The 25,081-nt window shown below is 44.3% G+C and overlaps 1 protein-coding gene across 1 annotated transcript in view; it reads left to right on the top strand.

The window, feature by feature from the left end:
• The window catches only part of Pstpip2 (proline-serine-threonine phosphatase interacting protein 2), an 86,046-nt gene that overhangs the window by 54,361 nt on the left and 6,604 nt on the right, over positions 1–25,081 (top strand). The window contains exons 4-12 of the mRNA XM_087895914.1: positions 944–978; positions 4,664–4,770; positions 10,289–10,351; positions 18,587–18,685; positions 19,608–19,653; positions 19,802–19,881; positions 21,158–21,256; positions 22,385–22,481; positions 23,433–23,514. Coding sequence (XP_087752040.1) covers positions 944–978; positions 4,664–4,770; positions 10,289–10,351; positions 18,587–18,685; positions 19,608–19,653; positions 19,802–19,881; positions 21,158–21,256; positions 22,385–22,481; positions 23,433–23,514 — 708 coding nt within the window. The remainder of the gene's footprint in view (positions 1–943; positions 979–4,663; positions 4,771–10,288; positions 10,352–18,586; positions 18,686–19,607; positions 19,654–19,801; positions 19,882–21,157; positions 21,257–22,384; positions 22,482–23,432; positions 23,515–25,081) is intronic.

Raw genomic sequence — 25,081 nt, 5'->3', positions numbered from 1 at the left:
AGCTGGCAGCAACGCATCCTTCTTAAGAAGAACCGAAGGGAGATGGTAAGCACACTACTCCAGAATGGTGGGGAGGATGCGAGGCAATGGTATGTTAATTCCTTTATTGAGCCTTTCCACAGTGTATACAGATTTCAAAATATTATGTTGCACATGGCAAATATGCACACATTTATTTTTCAATTAAAAGATAAAATTTTAAAAGAGGAGTAAGCTTACCCTTTAGTTTCTGATCAGTAAGTCTATGCTGGGTGTAGTGGCACACACCTTTAATCCCAGCCCTTGGGAAGCAGAGGCAGGTGGAGCTCTGTGAGTTGGAGGTCAGTCTGGTCTATGTGGCGAGTTCCAGGGCAGCCAGGGTTACAGAGTGAGATTCAATCTCAGAATAAAAAGTTTATGATGGTTTTCTGAAAAAGAAGTCAGCTAAGAGCCAGGGTCCGAGCTTGGTGATGCGAGCCTGCAATCCTTGCACGTGCGCAGTGGAGGCCGGAGCCTTAGGAGTTTAAAGCTGGCTTCAGCTGCATAGCAAGCCTGGCTATGTGAGATGTTGTCTCGACTCACACACACACACTCCACAGACACTCACCCAAGGTGTGAACTAGGATTTGAGCTCTCTCTTTAATTGCCTTGCTTTCATATTCAAACGACAACTTGTTCTTATGAGAAAGGGATCAGATTCCTATATTACAATGGGGAAGAGAAAATGTAGAGGTTTTGCATATTGCTTTACCCAGGGCGGACAGTGCAGAACTGTTCATGCCTGGGATTGAGGAGGTTGGTCTTAAGAAGTTTCGATCTTTTACTATTTTATGAAGCTCAAGGACAAAAATGAACCTGGAGCCCCCGTATAAAGATGTAGGCAAAGAGAAACATGTGAAAACAATATAATAAACTTACATACATGACTTCCAGTTTTGAAATTGTATATGTACTTGTTTTTCAGTACATTGAAGAGAGCCCTTGAGGTCTTCAAGCAACGTAAGTTAATTATTTAAAAACGTGTTTTATGTGTCTGGGTGTTTTGCCTGCATATATGTCTGTGTACCCTGTGTGTGCCTGGTGCCCACAGAAGCCAGAAGAGGACATCAGATCCTCTTGAACTGGAGTTACAGTGGTTGTCAATACCATGTGGATGCTGGGAATCTAACATGGGCTCTCTGGAAGAGTAGCCAGTACTCTTATTGCTCAGCCATCACCCAACCCCTAGTGCAAAACTGTTTTCTTCTGAGGCATGTTCTGTTTTCAGCAGTAGTTTAGCATTGGGTGGAAAGATTTCGCACAACTGTGAGGTGAGAAGTAGCTCCGCAGTGCAGAACTGAGCTAGACACCTCACATCTACCTGCCACTTGGGTAGTTGTGGTTAGCACAGACTCCTGGGCCCTTCTGAGTTTCTGACTCAGGGAGTTTGGAGTAGGGCCTGAGATTCTGTGTGTTCTTAAGTTCCAAATGGGAGGAACACGATGCAGGAACATTCTGTCCTGCTTTGTTTTTAACTCAGAGATATCATTCCATGAGTGCTTGTCTGTACCTCACCTGATTCTGACAATCTCACCCAACGTCTTATATGTTCGTGTGTGACTTTTCTCTTCCCAGGGACACTTCCACAGAACCTCAGTCACTAGGGCAATGCTGTCTTGCCATGTCTCCCAGATTCCCAGATGTTTTTGCCATTTTTTATGCGGAAGAAATCTGTATTTTTTAGTGTGTGCATTCATGTGTGTGGGAGTGGATGAGTGTAGAGGTCAGAGCACACCTTTGGGAGCTTTTAGCCTTGTCGAAGCAGGCTCTCTGTTTTTACTAACAGTGTACTCCAGGCTAGCCGACTAACAAGCTTCTGGGAATTTCTCCACTCAGTGCCTCACATCTCACTGGGAGTTCTAGATCTCAGATGTGTGACACACATACGACCTCTTTCATGGTTCTAGGAATCTAACTTAAGTTGTCAGACTTGCTCGGTCAGTGGTTATAGCCAATGGCCTCAGCGCTACAAGACATTTTTGATTATGACAGTCTTCAAAGAACTTACTGCCTGGCCATCCTTTCCTCCTATTGTCATTTGGCACGTGGTCCCACCCACCACTCCCCTAGATCTGCTCTCTCAATGGATATCAGCAGTCTTTCTCCAGTCCAGAGTGTGTCGGGCCTCATGGACTTTTCTCTCCCACTTCAGCGTGTCCATTGGTGTTGTCCTTATTTGGTTGTGAATCTGACTGGGAATTACACCATCAGATTTTTATTAGTTAGTTACAGTAATGTGTTCACAACCAGGATCTGGGAGGTCTGGGTTGAGATCTGTCACATTGCTCTTCAGGGAGTCCTGCCTAGCTCAGTGTTCCCCAGGCTTTCTGCTTCTGTTTCTGTCTTTCCTCACAGAGGATTTCCAGGTGAAAGGCGTCAAAAGGCACAGTGTGGATGATTTATACTTAAAGTGTTTGGTAGTTGACTGAGCGCTCTCTCATCAGAACCTCTGCTATCTGTTTCCTCTTCTGTCATACAAGAGTGTGACTGTGTCATAACACAGGAGATTTCTGACCCATTCATCACTTGAGAGGATTCCCCCCCCCCATAGCAACCAAGCAATCTCTTCTGCAGCAGAGACTAGCCAGTGTCCTCTAGTCCAGTTCAACTGTCACATGATCATCCTGGAGGTGATCAGATCCTGCAGCCTGAAGGCTCAGTTCCCACCTTAGATTCCTGCCCCAAGGCTCCCAGACCTGTTAGACCTGTGCCCACCAACAGATTGAGGGTCAGGTTCCCACAACCCCCATCTGGTTCAATTCATTTACCCCAGTAGCTCCCAGAATTCAGGGAAAGAATTACCCTTCCGGTTTCTAATAAAGGGTTTTTCGAAGGCAATGGGTTAAGGCGAGGGGGCGAAAGAGGTGCACGAGGAGCTTTTAAGTCGTCTCTGAGCACACTCTCTAGGAATGGACTCAGCAGGCTTCAGCCACGCCATTCTGTTGGTATGAGCAACACCCAATAATCTCCACATGCTTGGCTATTAAGAAGCTCCCAAAGCCATGTCTGTTTTGATTTTTATGGAGCCTTCATTGGATAGGCTCATTAACAGACTGAGTGGGAAAGCCAGCAGGGCTCTTCAGAGTCTTCCAGGTCTCTGGAGGATTAGATCTACCTGCAGGGCATGGGGTGGGGCCCCTCTGGAGGGAACTGGGTCCTTTGACCTACTGCCAGACAAGATGAAGAATTTCTTTATGGCCCACTAAAGGCAGAGGTGGACTGGTTTCACAATATTCCTTGGACAGGGGTCACATAAGCAGTGGGGTGAAACCAAACTGTATATGCTGTACACTATAGGTGTAAAAGCCGCATAAGTAAACACTCCTTTCACCTTCTCCATAGACAGTGCCTTCTTTTCTCTTCAATTGATGCCTCTGCCTCACAAGTGCTGGGATTGAAAGTGTACACAAACCACACCCAGCCTAATTTGAGCAAAATGCTTTTTCTTTCCTTCTTTCTCTTATAAAGAAAAATAACCTTCAGAGGCTAAAAGGTTGCACAAATGTTTGATACATGTTTAGGCTCATGAAAGACCAGAGAAAGCACCCAGAGACCATGAAAAGAGGCATAGAATCAAACTTGATGATTCTTTTTTATTTTTTATGTGCATTGGTGTTTTGCTTGCTTGTGCTCAGCTGATTTCTCCACTTTTAAGCTCAGGATCTCCTGACTGGGGAATGGTGCTGCCCACGGGTAGGTTGGATCTTCCTGCATCAGTTAACTTAGGACAACCACCTGCAGACACACCCACAAGTCAACCCTCATTGAAACTTCCTTTCCAGGGGATTCTAGGTTGTGCCAAGTTGACAATTAAAACTGGCATCCATCTCAGGACGTAAGGTTGTAGTGAGGAGCTGCGGGCAGGCCTGCTTTTCGTCCCACCCGGCTCCCGCATGGCTAGCTTAGCCCCGGAAATAACAACACACAAATTGTATTCATTTAAACACTGCCTGGCCCATTATCTCTAGAGAGTTACTGGCTAACTCTCACATCTTGATTAACCCATTTCTAATAATCTGTGTAGCACCACAAGGTGGTGGCTTACCGGGAAAGATTCAGTATGTCTGACCTGGTGGCTGGCTCCATGGTGTCTGCCTCATTGCCCTCTTCCCAGAATTCTGTTCTGTTTACTCCACCTACCTAATTTTCTGTCCTATCAAAGGGCCAAGGCAGTCTCTTTATTAACCAATGAAAATAACACATAGACAAAAGGCCCACCTACATCATAAGGTTATTGACTGGTAACCTTGGCTGCACTCTCCTTGCCCCCCCTCCCCCAACTCTGCCAGTCCTGGGCATACAATTGGTTATAGTAACAGTGGCTAGAGACTAAGCTAAAGATTTATCTTGGAACTGGGTGGTGGTGGCAGAGGTAGACAGATCTCTAAATTTAAAGAGAGCCTGGTATATAGAGCCCAGGATAGCCAGGACTACACAGAGAAACCCTGTCTCAAAAAAAAAAAAAAGACAACTTTGGTCTTGATTGGGCATAACAAAGACCTCAATGACTGTTGGTGACCAAGAGAATTATTCTTAATTTTCTTTCTTGCTCCAGATTTGTATGTATAGTTTTGAATCATTGTGTGTATGTGGATTTAGACACATGTGGGTCTTGACCTTGTTTTATTTGCAATTTTCTTTACAGAGGTAGACAATGTGGCCCAGTGTCACATCCAGCTTGCGCAGACTCTAAGAGAAGAGGCCAGGAGGATGGAAGAATTCAGGGAAAAGCAAAAGCTACAGCGGAAAAAGGTTAGTTTGGAGTATGTATTAACATATCTCCTTTCTTCTGCAGAAAATCTTAGGCATGCCTCTTGCTAAATTGCTCAACTGTTATTATCGCTGGGGATAGTGGCACACACTTTTAATCCCAGCATTTGGAAAGCAGAGGCAGGAGGATCTCTGTGAGTTGGCGGCCAGCCTGGTCTACAGTGTGAGTTCCCAGATAGCCAGAGCTCATGGTATGACCCTGTCTCAAATGACAGCAGCAGCAGCAGCAGCAGCAGCAACAAAAACAACAATAAAACCCTGCACAGCTTGGTTCCCACCCCCAATACAATCATAACCTTTTTCTGACCCAAGAAATTACATATTGGAGATTCTATGTAGAGACTCAATATTAGACCGTATGTCCTGTACTCCAGGTCACTTTTCCTTTAAAAAAAATTGCAGGAATGCTGGAGAAATAGTTCAGTTAATAAAATGCTTCCCAAACAAGCATGAGGCTGTGATTTTATACACCCAGAACCTGGACAAAATTCTTGCAGAATTCAGTGGTTCTGTTTGCGTGTATCTTCTTTTCAGATCTGCTGCCCCTGTCAAGACTGTGGCTGGAGATCTCTTGTGGCATCAAGCACATCCTAGCTAGTGAGCATCCAGATCACAGTCCTCCTCTGCAAGGCAACAGGGACTGAAGAACTGGGGGGTTGGGCAGACTCCCACTTCCCTTGAAGTTCATAATGGAATGGAATAATCCTACTTATAACTAGAAAGGAAACTGACCCTGGGAGATTCAAGTTGTTTCGTCTTCAAAGCAGCTCTGGAAGGGCCCTATTTTATTTAAAGATGTATTAATTTTCATTTTATGTGCATGCATGCGTGTGCACCACATGTGTGCCTTGGTGCCTGTGAAGCCAGAAGAGGGTATCCATCCCTGGGAACTGGAGTTACAGACAGTTGTGAGCCATCATGTGTGTGCTGGGAACTGAACCCAGGTCTTCTGAAAGAGCAACCAGTGCTGTTAACTGCTGAGCCATCTCTCCAGCACCCACAAGACTCTTTTTCATTGATGGGATTCCACATATATTAAAGGTGATGGGAGTGAATAAGTTATTATGATGAGCTGTACGGTGGTGGCACACGCCTTTAATTCCAGCACTTGGGAGGCAGAGGCAGGTGGATCTCAGTGAGTTTAAGACCAGTCTGGTCTACAGAATGAGTTTTCAGACAGGCTCCAAAGCTGCACAGAGAAATCCTGTCTCAAAAAAGAAAAGAAAAGAAAAAAAAGAGCCTCTGTGTCTCTGTGTCTCATTTCATTTGCCATCATTTCATGAGCTGCTTTTCCCTTTGTTAGAGACACAGTCTCGCGAAGCCCAGGTTGGCCTCCAGCTCACCGTATAGCGGAGTCTCTGGCCTCCACCTGCTGACTACTAGGACTGTGGACATGTGCTGCTACGCCTGGCTTAAGAGCTACTCCTTGCACACCGCCACCTCTTCCTATTTCTCAGCCAGTGCTTGTGCAATGTCTCTGAGTGTGGAAGGACAGACACAGATGGTTAAGGAACACTGCATCAGACACTTTCACGTGTTCTCTCAAACTTGTGTATCACACTTGAGGTTGCAGCTGAACCAAAGTCTTTTTTCAGACAGAGTTATCGTGGGTGTTGTACTCGTTAGGTAACAGATTCTTTTATTTGACATTACCACGTCTGCCTTTTTTTTAAGGAAATACAGATGGATTTGTTCTTTGAGACAGGGCCTCCCTGTGAAGCTCTGTATATCTATAGAACTAAATAATTCTCTGTATCTCTAGCCTGGTCTCTAACTCACGGAGACCTTCATCTCTGCCTCCCAAGTGCTGGGATTAAAGGTGTGTACCACTGTGCCTGGCACCAGGTTTTTAAAAAGTTACCTTTTATTCATCTTCCTTTTAAAATAATTTTTACATCCATTGGTGTTTTGCCTACATGTGTGTCTGTGTGAGGGCATTGGATCCCTGGAACTGGAGTTACAGACAGGTGTGAGTGCCGTGTGGGGTCTGGGACTTGAATGCTGGTCCTCTAGGAGAGCAGCCAGGGCTCTTAGTCACTAACTCATCTCTCTAGTCCCTTACTTACCTATTTTTAATTGAAATAAAATTACATCACCCCTACTTTTCTCCCTCCTACTTTTCTTAGCTACCCACCTCCGGTCCTTGCTATGCCCTCTCCTACAAATAATTATTTTTATTTTTACTTGTGTGTGTTTGTGTGTGTGTGTGTGTGTGTGTGTGTGTGTCCATTGAGGCATTGCATTCTCTGAAACTGGAGTTACAGGAGTTTGTGAGCCACTGACATGGGTGCTGGGAGCCAAATTTGGATTCTCTTAACCGATGAGTTATCTCTCCAGCTCTGAAATGATAATTTTTTTGTCTCTCCTCTACTCTCCTTTTCCCATCCTCTCTTGGACAGGTTCTCTCTCTATAGCCCTGGCTGTGCTGGAACTCAGAGATCCGCTGCTTCTGCTTCCTGAGTGCTGGGGTTAAAGGCGTGTGCCACCACACCTAGCAGAAAGGACAGCAAAAGAACTGGGAGGTTGGAAAGACGGCTCAGTAGTTGAGTGTGTGCTGCCTTTGTGGAGGATCTGAGTTCAGTTCTCAGTAGCGTGTTAGATGGCTGAACCACCTGTAACTCAGTTCCAAGGGTATACGTTCCTTCTGGCCACCATGGGCACTGGATTCACATGCACACATCACACACAGATGGGCACAGACATACAATTTTTAAAAAACGTAAAGCTGAGTGTGGTGGCATACATCTTTAACATCCCGGAGAACCTAATCTGGTTTATACAAAGAGTTCCAGGTCAGTGGGGATTACTTAGTGTGACCTTGTCTCAAAAACAAGGAAAGAAAAGAATCATTAAAAAGATAAGGAGATTTCGTGTCTCAGGAGGAACAGTTAAAAAAATAAAAAGAACCATAATACTGAGCTATTTGTGTATAACTCCACTGTAAAGGGTCATTTCCTCACCCTAGGTGCTGTTGGCCGCCTTGACCCTTGTGCTGAGTGCCTGGACTCAGTTCCTTTCTTATCAGAAGCTGCTTTCAAAACATTGAAAAGTCAGAAGTTTATTTAGAAAACTGTAGTTAAGTGTTTCACAACAGACTCTGGGGTGACTTTGGGTACCCCTCCTTTTCTTTTCTTTTTAAAGAACATGTTTTGGGGAAAAGCATGTTTCAATGCTAACTTCCCCTTTTCAAACTGCCCCACTGCTTGCTCTGACCTTCCACTTCTTGGAAACTGAGATGTTTCTACCCATCAAAAGAACCAGTCAGTTGCTTGCTTTTCTTTCTTCTCTTTCCTTTTCTCTTATGCAACTGGTTGAATTCAGGATCTTGGGTTTTCTGTGCAAGTACAGTATTGAGCTGTGTCTCCACATGTAATTTACTGTTTTGTTTTTAAATCCTTTGTATTATCAATAATAAAACACATTCCCATTCGCTTTGGTCGGAGCAGGAAACTTAAATGCTAAAAGAGCATCTCCTCCAAAAGCACCTGCAAGAGAATTTGGGCTCACTGAGGTCACCACGAGTGGGTCACCCTGTGAGTGAGCACGGACACAAGAAGACTTAGGCCAAGGCTACTTAGCCGATAGAGATGGACCCGACATGCCATGACTAACTCGCTGAGTGGGTTTTAGCAACGCATGTCACCCAGGTTCCTGAAATAACCCATGTCTGCTTAGAGTCAATGGCTGCTTTTTAGGGTCTTAACAACTTTCAAATACTGGTGTTCCTGTGAAGGCAGAGGGGAATTGATAGGAAGAAAGGAGTTAGCGTAACTCACTCAGCGCCCAAGAAGGGGGTCTAAAGTAGATTCTATGTAGAACTTGGAGATAAGGAGACACATTGGACTATCAGTTATAAACCAGTAGCAACCACCAACTGGATGAGTAGCAAAGTGTATATTTGGACTAAAAGGACCACGGCAAAGCCAGCACTGCTAATTGATCAGCTCAAGTAGCCCAGGAAAATGAACCGTGATTACTAAAGAAGTAAAGCTAGCTCTTGCTAGTCAGTTTTGTGGACTTGAGCTCCCTGGCGGCTGTGGCCAGGGTCTGTCATGTGTCTTTCCATGTGGGGCTGGTGTTGGAGCCCTGTCACTGTGCCTGCGTTGTCTTCTTCATTACCAGACGAGTAGCTACTTCCTGCTCTCTCTGCTTTAGAGAAGGCTAGGAGGTAAATTCCGGGGTCTCTGGAGCTCCCCCGGGGGAGTTTCATTTATTCCATTTGAAGTGAGAGCACCTGAAGTATTTCATCCAAACATCCTGAAAATCCATCCATGCTTGTCTGTTATGGTAATATATAAAAACCTAAATGTGTGTGTATCCAGTAAGAGCTGCATTTGAAATTCATTTTCAGTGATAAATAAGTAGGCTCCTTGGTGCAAATGTCAGCTTTCTTCTTTACTGACAGTCTCAGTTGCTTTGCTGCTGTGGTGTGGACATCATGAACTAAGCAACTTATAGAAGAAAAAGTTTATTGAGGTCTATGACCTCATGGCAGGGAGTTTGGTAACAGGCAGACAGACATGGCACTGGAATGGTAGCTGAATGCTTAGTGTTGAGACAATAGCCAGGAGGCAGCCAGAAAGCTAGCTGGGAATGGTGTGGGCTCAAAGCCCACTCCCAGCGACACACCTCCTCCAAACAAGGCCACACATCCAATCCTCCCCAAACACTTCCACCAGCTAGAGACCAAGCATTCAGCGCTATGAGCCTCCGGGGGCCATCCTCATCCAAACCACAAACATTGACTTTGTTTCTTTGGGCTCATCAGGAAAATGAAGATGTAGCATTTACACAGAAATACTACTGTGATCATGGAGTAGCTTCGCACAGAAGTGCTAGATAAATGGGGACCAGAAAAACCGTGTCTGAGAGGCAGGCATTTATTGACTAACAAAAGTAGCATCATCGCAACTACAATGAAGAAACTGTACTCAAGTGAACTCCATGGAGTTTACCTTGCTGGCTAGATGAGGCTAGATCTTAGAACAGTTTCTGTTAGCACTGCTACAGACACTTCCTTCTTCTCCTGGCAGCTTGTCATAAAGCGTATGTCATTGAGGAGTCACAGAAGTCACTCCTAATTTGCCTGTGCTGACAAAGCTTCCAGAATAAAGATGCTTTTAAAGTACAAATGGTATTTTAACAAGAATTTAAAACTTCTGGAAACCAAAGTCCTTTGAGTCTAGATTCCCTGAAGAAAGCACTCCATGGTGATCAGTGAGACTCTGGTGATGTTTTGAGGGTTCAGGACTCAGGGTGTAAGTGCCCAGGCTAAATACGATGCAGTGTCTTTAACCGCCTGTGACTTCTTGAGAAAGAAGTTTAGTCTCTGCCCTGTACTGTCTTCATTAGTATGAGGGGACAATAGATAGCACATCTGGCTTCTGGGTGACCTGAAGACTAAACTGGATAACCCGCGTTGAACGCTTAGCCCTCAAGACGAGCTGCTGTTAGCAGTAACTTACAGTTTTTATTGACAGTGTTTGTATTCTCTTCACAGACAGAAACTATAATGGATGCTGCCCACAAACAGAAGAACTCACAATACAAGAAGACCATGGATGTGAGTTACACTGGCTGCTGCTGTTTTTATAATAGTGACGTTATCGGACATTCTGTTCATGGACGTGCTCCTACTCAAATGATGTTTCAATGATGTCATTTATTGATGTGCTCTTAAGGAAAATACTTAATTTCCTTCCTGTTAAGGCCTTGAGGATAGGAGAATGTTGGTACGATGCTGCTTTATTTCTGACGATCTGGTGTAGAACTCTGTCCTCTGGGTGTGGTGAGCTATTGCCTTCTAAGTCAGTATCATGGCTACCAACATCCTTAGCAAGACTGGACCCAGTAACATTCTCTCCTGCAGGAGAGGGAGGTTCACAGGACAGGATAAGGGGCTTCACAAGGCCATGCTGTCAGAAGGACGTGGGTAGATCATAGCTCTAGGAAGGGGCAGATGTTTCTTCTGCAGTGTAACTACCCATAGGTTGTCCATATGTCTGTAGGTGACCTTCACCCTTGTTCCTATAATTATCCACAATCAAACCATTGGTCCACCAAGCTGTACTTGAGTGGAATAATCTCTTTTGTCTGTTGATACCTGATGGGGGTGAGTAGATGTTTGCTCATCTCTGCTGGAACAGTTAACATGACACCTGGAAAAATAAAAACTAGTCCACTTATATTTTAGGATGTGACGTAAAGCATATGACACACAAATATAAACACATACAAATGTACACAGATACACAGGCACATACACATATGTTCACATAGATAAACACACCTACATACACATACATATAAACACACACACACACACACACACACACACACACACTATTTATCTTGTTTTTCTACCTAATGGCAGTTCTAAACCTTGTTTGTTTCTCATTTTACTGAATGAGCCTTTTGTGTTTTAAGATACCTGGGGATTATAAAAGTTTCCATTCCTTTAAGTGCTTTAGTAACAATGTGTGGCAAGCCAGGGACAAGTTGTTACAGCTCCCTTCCTAGCTTTCCATGAGTCCCTTAGTGTGCGCTACAACAACATCTTTTAGAAGTCAGACTGCTATATATGTAGCATGTGTGACTGTGACGTGGTGTTGAAAGTATCACTGTGTGGATGGCACATGTGGTCTGCTCGGCTGCTGGTACTATTTCTTGCTGGAAACCACATCAAAGCATTTGGTCAGGAGGGAATGTTGGCTGTAGAGTGCTGAAATAGTGCTGGAGAATGTGCGTGTGTGTGTGTGTGCGCGCGCGCATGTGTGTGTATATGTATGCATGTGTGTGCACATGCACACATGCGTGTGCCTATGTGTGCATAAGTGCGTGTGCATGCATGTGTGTGTGGTGCATGCATGCATGTGTGTATGTATGTATGTGTGACATTTTGAGAAATCTGGGGCAAGTTTTCTCACAATTAAAGAGAATGACTTCTAAAGAAAATATACATGTCTTGATTGTTTCTTGTACCTGTACTTAGATTATTGGTAGTGTCAATCAGTTTTCTGTTATGGCAAAAACATCAGAGAAAACAACCCAAGATTTGGAAGGAAGGTTGGTTTTGATTCACAGTTCCAGAGGCTTCTGTGTGTGGTTGCTTGGTCCTGAAGGGAGACTGAACGTCATGGTGTGGAGTGGGTGAAGGAGCAAAGCTGCCTTTGAAGCAGGAGACCACAAAGAAGGGGCTGGGGACAAATACAGCCCCCGAGGGCCCACAGGCTTCAAGCAGGTCCCACCTCCTAAGTTTCTACCATCTTTCAATAGTCCATCAGATTATGAACCTATCAGCATTGACCTGACGGTGGGGTCAGAGCCCACATGATCAATCACTTCCCAAACTGTTTTCTCTGACCGTTGCTGCATTTGGGGTCAAGTATGAGGATCTGGGCCAAAGCAAATATTATTGTTAATTATTTCGCTTCCACTAACAATATGATTTTGAAATTTGTATTTGACTTTTTCCCCCTCTCACTGTTGTAGTTTCTAGTCTTCTCTTTAGGATAAAACACTCTGCTAGAGGCAACCTGAGGAAAAGAAGGCTTATTTTGTGTCCATCACGGTGGGGAGGTCCAAGTCGAGGAGCCTGCAATAGCTGGACACAGAGCATGAAGTCAGGGGGAAGTGCAGCGAATGCTTGTGCTCAGACCACTCTCCTTCTTATACAGTCTCAGACCCACCCAAGGAATGGCGCTGCCCATAGTGGGTGGCTCCTTCTGCATCACTTAACCCGATAAAGATAATCCCCAAGCCCTGTGCTCAGAGGCCCATCTTCCCAGCAAGCCTAGCTCCTACAAAATTGACAATTGAGATTAACCATCACACTAACCATGCTATTTCCCTTTTTTTAAAAAATCAAGTTCCACAGTTTCTTTTAGTATAAAATTGAAATGAAATTTATGTCCTGGCAATGCTGAAGCCTGCAAGGGCAGCCCGTATATGGCAGTTCTGTTGAACTTGTCCATGTTGGGTTTCATGGTCTAAGCTGATGGGGACGACTGGCTTAGTATAGTTTCTTTTTACTTAGAGAACTTTTTAGCTTCAGAATATGTCTGCCAGTGAACATTTTATTGAAAGCACTTATTAGGGTGGGTTTCAGGAGCCTGTGTGAAGGATTATTCACAGCAGCACGGGCACCCAACCAGTGGCTATGCCCCCAAAGAACCTATCTCTCCCTGCACAACCTGTGGTCTTGTGAACTGCTCCCCACTCCATGACAGAATGAGCTGGATCCTAGGCAGGCCTTGTGCAGGTAATCGAGGCTATCTTATCCATTAGTGAGTGTACAGCTCAGAGATACTAAATGTGTTCATAATGCAGTGCAAACACCATCATCATTCATCCCCAAAGTCTGTATCCTGTGAGGCTCAACTAGCTCGTGAAATTATAAGTAACGAATGCCCGCACCTTAGCTCCTGCCAGCTGCCACATTGCTTTGGGCTTTCTCTCCGTTCTTGTCAGTAGTCAACATTCACAGCAGAAAGCGGTGTGTTTCATGACAATGCTCTCACTTAAATACATCTGGGAGTTGAAAGCATTCACCGCCTACGAGCCCGGCTTTCATGGCACACTCACGCCATCCATAGTTTTCTTCAGTCTGAGAATCTTTTGAGGGCTAGAGGGAGGACTCGGTGGGTCAAGGTGCCTCCTGCCACGCCTGGCCACCTGAGTTTGATCCCTGGTCCTACAAGGAGGGAGGAGAGAACTACCCCCACAGGTTGTCCTCTGTGCCACGGCACGTGCTCCCTGCACAACCACCCGTAACTCCAGCTTACACTGAAAAATAATCTATTTTTTATTTTAGACATGAGTGTTCTGTCTGCATGTATGCTTCCATGCCCGAAGAGGGCACCAGACCTCATTACAGATGGCTGTGAGCCACCGTGTGGTTGCTGGGAATTGAACTCAGGACCTCTAGAAGAGCAGTCAGTGCTCTTAACCACTGAGCCATCTCTCCAGTTCCTAAAAATAAAATTTGAAAAGTATTTTGAATTCTCCATAAATCAGTTTTTATAAATTATTTTTATTTTATGTGCATGAGTTTTTTGTTTTCATTTTTGTTTTGTTTTTGATGACAGGGTTTCTCTGTATAACAGCCTTGAATGTTCTGGACCTTGCTTTGTAGACCAAGCTGGCCTTGAACTCACAGACATCTTTCTGCCTCTGCCTCTCAGAGTGCTGGGATTAAAGGTATACACCACCATGCCTGACTGTGTGAGCAATTCCCTCGTTCATATGTATGTCACTGTGAGCATCATGGTGGGCAGAAGAGGGTGTCAGAGTCCTGAAGCTGGAGGTGTAGGTGGTCGGCTGTGAGCTGCTGTGTAGGTTCTGGAAGAGCAGCAGTGTATTTACCCACTGAGCCATCTCTCCGGCTTTTCTCCATAAATCTTAAGTGAAATTGTGTGTGTGTGTGTGCATGTGCATGGGGGCAGGGGGAGCACACAGCTCTATTCAATACCTTGGCACACATAGAAGTCAGAGGACAATTTTCAATAGTTGGTTCTCTTCTTCCATCGTATGGGTCTCAGGGGTCCAACTCAGGTTGTCAGGCTTGGCTGTAAGGCCCCTTCACTCACTCCATAATTCCTTTTTGTCTACTTTGTTTATTGTAGTGAAATACATATACATGAGACTTCCATTTGAGAAAAAAAAATTGTCTGAGTCAGGGTTATTTCGCTTATCATAATCCCATCCATCTTCCTGTAAGTGACACAATTTTATTCCATCTGATGTTCGAGTAAAAGTCCTCTGTCATACAGTTCTCCATTTTCTTTGTCCACTCATTTGCTGACTGACTGATCAGGGACTGTGGGATTGTATTTTGTCCCCAGGGATGGTGGGATTGTATTTTATCCCCAGGGACGGTGGGATTGTATTTTATCCCCAGGGATGGTGGGATTGTATTTTGTCAGTTCCTTTCTTTGTGCATCTAAAATGTATTGTGCTTCTTCCTTTTTGTTCTTGTTGTTTCTAGTGAGAAATCTGTGTTAATCAAGTTGTTTTTCTTTTAGATGAAATGTCATTACTGTCACTGTTTTAAGATATTTTCTTCGTTTTTATCTTTTAGTAATTCCATTATATGCCTTGGGTGCCTTTAGAATTTGCTTGTTAAGAGTTTAGACAGTTTTAGACCGTAGGTTGTATCTTTTACCAAAGTTGGGATCACCTCAATTACCTCTTTACGTGTAGTTTTAGTCCATCTTCTTGTAAGATTCCAAGTCCATGAGGTATTAGCTTGCTTCTTTTTGTACAAAAGGTCCCTGAGACTCGGTTAAATTTTCTTTTTCCCGTCTTCAGTGGTGGTGAATTTTGATTGCGTTAAAAATCCCAAGGTCATCAAGGAAGCTCACCTGGGAGTTTTTCTGTGAGGGTCTTTCCCTAGAGGTTTGATTGAGAATGAAAGTCACACCCCAACTGTGGTGACACCCCTAACTGTGGTGACACCCCAACTGTGGTGACACCCCTAACTGTGGTGATACCCCTAACTGTGGTGATACCCCTAACTGTGGTGATACCCCTAACTGTGGTGACACCATGTTATGGCCTGGGGCTCTGAGTTTGGATCAAAATGGAAGAATGGAAAAAGCCTGGTGAGTGCCAGTATTTCCCTTTCTCTACTTCCTGGTTCAATCCACTGAGCTGTGAGGAGCCCAGGTCCTGTTGCCATGGACTCCACCTTACTTCCCTGCCAGGATGGGCTGTGAACTAACGGAAATCCTTCTTCCCACCACCTACCTCTTGCTCACAGTGCTGAGAAGATACCAAATGCTCTGTTGCTTACACTCTGTGATGCTCATGCCTTCCTGTTAGTTTGGTCAACTTCCTCTTCTGTTTCCTTTCTGTTTAGCTTTTGTGTTTTCAAGCTACTTTTCAGTTCTGAGAGTTTCTTTCATCATCTGTGTCTTTGCTTAGCTTTTCTGTATCTTTGCCATTATGTTTCGCTTTGGTGTCTTTCGGTGTGTAGTTGGTTGCCGAATGCTTTTGCAGTCTTTGTCAGGTGGTTCCAAAATCTGTCATCTTGATGCTGGATCTGCCGATTGCCTTTGTCCATTCGGTTTAATATATTTTTTCTAGTTCTTAGTTTGGGTGGTACTAAATTGATTTGGATATTTAGGGTATTATGAAAAAAACTTTAGATTATTTAAACCATGTTTTAGCTGTTTTCCTCACCACGCCAGCATGAGGTGAGGCAGTTGCCTCATTATTGCTGTCTGGGGTTAAGAGTTTGTTATAAGGAAAGCTGTTGGTTTGTTTCCTGGTCGCCTGGCAGCTCAGACCCGAAATAATCACACAGAAACCATATTATTTAAATCACTGTTTGGTCCACTAGCTCTAGCTTCGTATTGGCCAACTCTTACATCTTAATTTAACCCATCTCCATTAATCTGTGCATCGCCATGAGGTTGTGGTCTACCAGCACAGTTTAGGCATGACTGTCTCTGGCAGCTGCTCCATGACTTCTCCCTTCACTCTGTCTCCTTTCTCCCAGCATTCAGTTTGGTTTTCCCTGTCTAGCTAAGTTCTGCCCTGCTACAGGTCCAAAGCAGTTTCTTTATTCATTAATGGTAATCATACCATACAGAGGGAAATCCCACATCAAGAGTTCAGGTTCCCTTGTCCTCATCAGAAGTTCTGATTTTCTACTACACTTCCTCTGCTACCACCTCAGGAGGAAAGTGACCTGGCTATTGTAGGTCCAGTAAGTCAAGGAGGGGTAGAAGGTTCAGGCTCCCCACATGGTGTCTTCTGCCCCCCTGGAAGAAGAGACACTGTAGCTCCTGTCACAGACGATGCCTTAGCAGGGGAGCTGGGTGTAACATTACAGCCTGGTATCCATGGGAGTCTGGACTGTCTAACTGGCTTTTACTATCACGTGTAAGTTAGCCTTAGTTTGTTTGTTTATTGTTGTTGTTATTGGTGTGTGTGTGTGTGTGTGTGTGTGTGTTTCATGGCACTTGTGGGGAGGTCAAAGAAAACTTTGTGGAGTCACTTTTCTCTGATTCACTTTACATGGGTCAAGGTGGTCAAACTCAAGTCAACAGGTTTGCACAGTGAGTGCCTTTAACCACTGAGCCCTTGCTGGTTTGAGCCCTTGTGATTTACGCTTTGTTTAATGTCAGAGAACTGGTTATTTTGTTTTAAGTTTATGTTTTGTTAGGATAATCTTTTTCTAGTCTTTTGACTAAGGAGAGCAGGTAAAAAAATATTTTGAGTGTATTGCTGTATTTCTGGGCCACCTGCTTCTTTGGGACTGGATCTGTGATATATGTGGCAAGGCAACTCACCCTTGGACTGCTCTTTGGCCAAGGTTCCTAGCCAGTTTGCCTGGGCGAACTTTTACCTTTCAGAATCTTACACTTGTTTTATATATGATACTTTGGAGTTTTAGATGCCACAGTAGTGTGGTGGTACAGATGGGTAACCCCAACACTCAGGAGTCTGAGGCAGGAGGACCATGAGTTTGAGAACAGCTTGAGTTACATAGCAAGTCAAAAGCCAGCTTGAACTGCATAGCGGGACCCTGTCTCAGAGAACCAAGGGCTTAGAGCCAGTGGCAGAGTGTTTCTCTAGCGGTACAGAGCCATGGGTTCCGTTCTCAGTACCACAAAGAAGTGTGGTGGTATAGTGATTGTGCTTGATAGAGAGAAATCTCTCCAAGATGTTGTGTAAAAGGAATTGTTACATGGGTCTTTTTGTATGATTGTCATGCATTTTTATAGTTATGAAAACCAGGAACATACTCTTTCTATATAAAAATAAAATTTTGTATGCTATGTAATGATATAGTATATAAGTAAATATATAAAAATCCTTGCTTTATAGATGGCAAAACAAAGGCACAGAGATGTAATTTATTAAAAACAAAAGCAAAAAATATATATAGATAACGGTGAGGCTGGATTTGAACCTCTTCACTCTGGTTACAGCATTTGATCAAACAAAGAAAAAGAGTTGTACTTTTGGTTGTGAGCTAAGCCTTGGATGGCTGAACCATCTCTCCAGTCAAGAAAGGACATCTTTATTCTTAGTCAAGTAGAACTATCACTTTGATTTATTTGCTAATTGTTTTGTGTTGTTTAAACAAGCTAAGGTTTTGCTTCTAAACCTGAAACAAACTAATTTTCTTGCTACAACAATAATTAGGGTTTGTGAAATGATTCCATAATCCTAGTAGTAATAGTGGCATAAGATAGGGCACTGGCTACTTTGAAGTATGTAGAACCAAAGTCTTTAATAATGACTGTCTTGAAGTGGGAGAGACAACATTGGTACGCAAGACCGTGGCTGGGGACTCTGGAACACTGATGTCTGTTGAGAAAGAGAGGAAGCTGGTTCCAGTGACTGAGTGATTACATAGACTCTATGGATTATGAATGTTACATAAATGTTGGATTACACATCTTAGAAATTATACACATGGAGTGGATATGATCATATTGCATTGTGTAATCGTATGAAAGTTTCAAGAATAAAGAAAAATCAGAAGAGTCAGTCATATACATTTCAAGTCCCATTTCCGAGTCTTTAGCATTTGTGTATTTTGTGCCAAATGGCAGTTACTGTTTCCTTGCGCAGGGGCCCCCTCTGAGTAGTCTGGTAAAGGACTGGAACTGGGGACTCCTCAGAGAACAGTGAAGGGCACCTTCCCTCCGAGAGCCTAATCTCTGTCGATTCCAGCACCAGCGAGAGCTTGTGCTGGGCCTGGACCCTGCCTGGAGGGCTGTGTTGGCTGATTTCCACACTGGATATTTTGCTCACCCATCTCCACCTTCTGTTTGTAATGAAGGCCAAGAAGACTTACGAGCAGAAGTGCCGGGACAAGGATGAGGCAGAGCAGGCTGTCCAGCGCAATGCCAATATGGCCAACCCAAAGCAACAAGAGAAGGTACCTAGCATGGTCTACAACCTGAAGACTCAGAGATGCAGTCACGTTGGTTTAAAACCAACCAGGGCTTAGGCATGATGTGCGTGCATGTTGTCCTAGTACTCAGAAGGTTGAGGCAGGAGGGTTATGAGGGTTTAATATTAGACTGGGCTAGGTAGTGAAACCTCATCTCAAAAATTAAAAATAAAGATTAAAAACCACTTAAATTATTATTTTTTTAAATAGATTTGTACCCAAAGTTTCTGGCAATAACTTTTTTGGCGTCTAATCTTCAGAATGAAAAAAAAAAAAACCCTTGAACATTTTCGAGGTTGGGGAAAGCACCAGAGAAGCACATTACTGGAGTACAGTGAGTGGAATAACGGGCTTGGCACTCCTTTTAAACGTCTTCAAAACTCAGCTCCTGTATTCTCTGCTGACAGAATGCTGCTTGTGAGTGGACTGACATAATAATATGAATAAATTAAATAATACATTTAGTAATATTCCTGGAGCAGTTAATAGCACTGACTGCTCTTCCAGGAGTCCTAAGTCTGATTCCCAGAACCTACATGGCAGCTCACAACCATCCCTAACTCCAGTCCCAGGGTGTCCGATGCCCGCTTCTGGTCTCTGCAGGTGCCAGGCACCAATGTGGCACACAGAATACATGCATGCAAGACACTTACATACACACACAAAATATAAAATAAAGTAATAATATATAATATTATCCACGGATCGAGGCAGGGAGATGTGTCTATAGGAAGACACAGGAGGGTTGTTTTCTGATGCTGAGAAGATGAAAGATTTGCTTCTAAGTGGAACGTATATAGGACTTTGACCAGACCTCACCTCTCCATTGCTATTGCTTTTGCATGTGTTTGGCCATGGACGCCTGAATCAGCTTCCCTTAATCTCTTTCTGGTTTTGGTCCTTGCAGCTTTTTGTGAAACTGGCCACTTCAAAGACCGCAGTAGAGGATTCAGGTAAGGGGAGGGGTGTGCTCTACCTGGGGAGGGTTGGTTGCAACTGTTTGCATTGTTATGACCATGTAGGATTAATGGGCCTCGGAAGGGAACAGCTGCAATCCAACAAACCTGCCTGGTTTCTATATCAACTCCCCGTCCGTTGTAGATAAAGCCTACATGTTGCACATCAACATACTGGAGAAGGTCCGAGAAGACTGGCAGAGCGAGCACATTAAGGCCTGCGAGGTAGGTACCGAGGACTGGAAGCAGCGTGGGATCGAGCACATCTTCCCCTTAGAGCCCGAGACTCTGCTTTCATGTTAGCCCCTCGTGCTTCATTCAGTCACTGAGCGCGAGGGCGAGTTAGAGACTGAGGATTTAAGTGGAGAATGGAAGGGATTGGAGTAATTTCCTCTAATCCTCATCTTTTGGGCCCCTTCCCCACCCTGACCTCACCACACAGCTCCCTCCAAAGCGTTTGTCTAATATTTGGTTAGCGCGGGCATGACCCGGCCTCATCGGTTAGTGGCGGACTGAGCGCTGTAATTCCTCCGAGAGTCATGCCTGTACTTGCCAGGTTCGAAGGGGAATACACAGGATTCCATAATTTCCTAGAGAAAACTTAAAAGACACAAGAAAGTTCCTCAACTTTCTGGCACCAGTTGCTAACAGTGTCCCAGGACCGGCAGAACCAGTATTATCCGAAGATTGGGTAGAAATGTGGACTCTCAGCCCTATCCAGGCCTTGGGAGTGAGGAACTCTAGGGTGGCAGCTGGTAGGCAGTCTCTGTGAAATTAAGGATTACAATCGCCAATTCGCAGCTCTCCTTAAAGTGGGAAAACAGCTGCTCCCTGCCCTGCCAAGGTCTTATGATGATCAGCGGGCCTCTCTGTATGTACCCTTTGACACAGTCTCCCTACCTCTTGGGCATGGGCATACTCTCTCTTTGTCCCTGTGTCTGTCTCCTCCAGCATGCGGTGCGTGCGTGCGTGCGTGTGCGCGCGCTGGGAATCCAGCCTAGAACCTCACGCTTGTAAATGCTCTACCACTGAGATATGTTCTCAGCCCCAGCCATGTTTTTTGAAGTTGTTTGCAAGTCCCAAGTTCCAGCCTGTCCCAGCCTAAACCTTACTGTCTACGCCTGCTTTCTCCTCTCTCACGGTCGTGGGGATGCCCTCGGTGTGAGGTCCAGGGCTTTGTGATTTCTCTTACCTTTGAGAGGTGCTGGTGATGAAACCTGGAGCCTTATGCAAGTTCCAGTACACTGAGCCGTGCCCCCAGACCAACTTCAGTGTTTTTTTTTTAATCTCATTTGTTTGATCTTATTTGATGAAATGAACCTTGTTTGACTTATTTCTACAGTTTGATACTGTGGAGCTTTATGCTCACACTAAGCACTTTCTTCTGCATTACTCTTTAAACTCCACCTATCAATGTAGGCTAATAGTGTTTACGCCATAGCCAGTCTAAACGGATGCCCCTTCTTTACATACATGTGTACACGTAACTGTTTCTCTGTAGGTGTTTGAGGCTCAAGAATGTGAGCGCATCAACTTCTTCCGGAATGCGTTGTGGTTACATCTGAATCAGCTGTCACAGCAATGCGTCACCAGTGATGAGGTGAGAAGCATTCACAGAAGACCGTGCTCTCTGTGTTAGAGCCACCAGAGCAGCAAGAGCCCAATGCCTATTGGTTCACCCTCTTCTCACTTTCTGCTTCCATTTGGGGTACAGAGTGATAAAGATGTGAGCATTGCTGTCATCTTCCTGACTCTTGGTCCATTTTACCATCGTGACTCTCTGAGAAACGTGAGTTAGGGGGTGGATAGCAGATAATGAAACCTAAACACCAGAGATGTCACAGACGAGTGTGAGTCCCAGGGACACCTCCAGGGTAGAATGCCATCACTTCCTGCCCCGAATGTTAGCAGACTGACTCATGGCAGGCTGATGGTCACCCCAGGGTGAGGATTTGCTTCTGTCTCTCATGGTGCTTATCCAGAATTAACTGTGCGCAGCAAAGGTAACTGGGTCCCCAAATATCAAAGACACCAGACGCGGTTAAGTAATAGCCCCACTCTCTCTCAGATGGGACATGACTTTAGAATGATCAGATGTCCAAGAAACCCATAGAATCGAATGGAAAGACTTATTCCCAGGTTAAGTAGTTGTGACTGCGTTTGTGGGTGGCCCTGAGACTTAGTCATGGGACTTGGCATATAGTTTCTTTATTCCATCAATACTTAAAAAAAAATAACCATGGTTTTGGTCTGGCCAGAAAGGAATATTTCCTTGCATTTTAATGTTTTTTCATCTAAAAAAAGGCAATATCCCAGATGTACTAGAAAGGTGCCCTTGTGTGAGTCTTGTGCAGGTGGACACTATAAAATAATTTTACACTAGCTCAGAACTGAGTATAATCAAGAGTTCTTTACTTAGGGGTAGACTCACAAATTACAGTTCTCTGCACGAACGGGGAACAAGAACAGAATCCAGCAGCAGTGAGAACAAGCACAGGCTTTGTGTTGGCATTTATAGTATAAGAGGCCATGCCCAAGTGGGCTGGTATCTTAAAGGCTACTGGGTGAAAGAGTTCCCACAGCACCCTTGGACTTGGGAATGTCTCCTACTTTCAAAACAAAGTCGCAAAAGAGTTGGCTGCTCATGAACGTTCCTCTCCTATAGAGCGGTGCCTTAATTTTTCTCATCAGTAAACTTCTGCATAATGCTTTATCTTGTGTTGATCAGATGTATGAACAAGTCCGTAAGAGTTTGGAACTGTGCAGCATTGAAAAGGATATTCAGTATTTTGTGAACCAGCGTAAAACTGGATATACTCCACCAGGTGAGCTGGGTGGCATGGGGGTGCAGTTAAGCAATGGTATTAGTCTTTCTTGTCCTGGTAAGATGCTGTATTAGTCAGCTTCTGCTGCTGTAACAAATAGCTGATGTAAATTGGCCAATAAGAGAAAAGTTTATTTTTTAATTTTATTTTAATTGATTGATTTTATTGAATGATACATTTTTTCTCTGCTCTCCTCCCTTCTCCCCCCTCCCCTTCTTTCCTCTCCATGGTCCCCATGCTCCCAATTTACTCAGGAGATCTTGTCTTTTTCTACTTCCCATGTATATTAGATCTATGTAAGTCTCTCTTAGGGTCCTCATTGTTGTCTAGGTTCTCTGGGGTAGTGATTTGTAACTGGTTTTCTTTATGTCTAAAAGCCACTTATGAGTGAGTCCATATGATAACTGTCTGAGAAAGGTTTATTTTTAGCTCTAGTTTTTCAAAGCTTTAGTCCTGTTGCTGCCATTGCTCTTGAGGCTGTAGCAAGGCTGCACACTGTGGTAGAGAGTGGCCCAGTGGGCTGCTCATCCTACAGCCAAGATGTGACAGAGGAGCAGACCAGGCCATGCCTGCAGTGACCTGACCTGGTTTGCTCCTACTGGGTTATATTTCTTAAAGGTTCTATTGCCTTCTATTAGTGCTAAGCTGGGGACAACGTCTCTAACACATAGGCTTTTGGAGATTGTTCTAGGTCTCCCTGCCTTTTATTTATTTACTTTTTTTGAGACAGGGTCTTATATCTAGGCTAATCTTAAACTTGCTGTACAACTGCGGATGACATTGAACTGCAGATCTTTTGGCCTCCACCTCCTGAGGACCAAGGTGGTGACAGGCATGTGCACTCAGTGTCTTTTAGCCCTGGGTGATGAAGCCAGGGCTTTTTGTCGGCTTGGCAAGAGTTCTACTCCAACCTTCACCTGTTTCTGATGTCATATGTCTTAAAAATTGCAGCACCCATCATGTATGAGAATTTCTACTCTTCTCAGCGGAATGCGGCCCCACAAGGAAAGACTACAGGGCCCAATGTAGCAAGGTAATAACCAACTGCTTTTCATGTGAAGAAAATATTTTAATAAATTTTTATATTGTTAATATAATTAATTATATTAAGACATTACCTTTTATTTTTAATTGACATAATTTACCTGCTAAGGTGAATTTGTTCTTTGAAATAGTGCTTTTAGAACAAATGTTACATAGCTTTTATTAGCTGTGGTTTCCAGGGCCCTGTAGCACACTTGAGTATGACCGCTATTACTTGTTTATGAATTCTATGCCTTTCTATGGCTGATAGGAAACAGGAGTAAGCACACTATGCCCTCCTTTGAGTCAGATATGATCTGCTAGTTTTTATAGGGCCTATGAGTAAAGAAGGATCTCTCTCTCTCTCTCTCTCTCTCTCTCTCTCTCTCTCTCTCTCTGTGTGTGTGTGTGTATGAGTGTTTGTGTTTATTTGAGACAGGATCTCACTCTTTAACTCAGACTGGTCTTAAACTCACAGAGATGTTCCTATCCCAGGTCTCGAGTGCTAGGATTATAGTCATGAGCTATTGCACCAGGCTTACATTTTTTTTTAAATTTATTTTATCTGTGTGTCTGTCTGTGTCATTACATGCTGTATGTATGTGAATATCCACAGAGGCCACAAGAGGGTATCACATTCCCTAGAGCTGGAAGTACAGGTGATTGTTCTTAGGAGCCAGTGTTGGGTCTCCTCAAAGAGCAGCGAGCACTCCAGTTTTTTTGTTTTCTTTGTTTGTTTTTTGTTTTTAGAGACAGGGTTTCTCTGGGTGACTTTGGAACCTGTCCTGGAACTAGATGTGTAGACCAGGCTGACCCTGAACTCACAGACTTCTGCCTGCCTCTGCCTCCTGGGATTAAAAGCTTGCGCTCCCCACTGCCTGGATTTCAGTGAGCACTCATAATCTCTGATTCGTCTACCTAGCCCTGGCTTATATTTCTAAATGATTGGTGCTCACATAGAAGCTATTGGAGCATGGTCAGCGGATCTCTCTTTTTACATGATTGTTTTCCTATTAGACCTGAGCAGAGGTGCCCCAGAGACAGTGTGGCCAGCAAAGCTAAGCCGCTGCCATTGGGCCCATTGCACAGGAAGTATGCTGCTCCTAATATAAAGGGTCTGAAGGGAAAAGAAACCTTTATTTCCTGCCAAGCCAGTGGGGGGTGGGGTGGAGTGAGGTCTTGTCTGCCGAGTTTTCCTTCCAGTTTTAGGAAAAGTGGAAGGTGTTTGAGAGAGAGGTCAATGCATACTGTCAATTGTAAGGACCACTCAAAATGGTTCATGTGACTGAGCTGACAACTCTCACCGAGTCGAGAGCTGTTTGTGTTTCTCAGTCTGCGTACAAAGATTCTGAGATGCTAGGAGATCCACAGCTGAGATGATAATCCTGCCAGCGGGCCCGGGGCAGAGCTCCGCCCTCCTGACTCCTGTGCATTCTGCTGGCAGGCTTCATAAGTGCCTGCCCTTTGGGTTTCTGCAAGACCTGTGCATTCTGCTGGCAGGCTTCATACGCGCCTGCCCTTTGGGTTTCCGCAAGTCAGGGCTGCAGATCGTTTGCCTCATCGTTGAGCCTTCTTGA

Source organism: Myodes glareolus, chromosome 13, assembly GCF_982192425.1.
Source record: "Myodes glareolus chromosome 13, mMyoGla1.1, whole genome shotgun sequence".
Taxonomy (NCBI): Eukaryota; Metazoa; Chordata; class Mammalia; order Rodentia; family Cricetidae; genus Myodes; species Myodes glareolus.
Note: the sequence above shows the minus strand (reverse complement) of the source record. Positions and strands in the feature narration are given on the sequence as shown.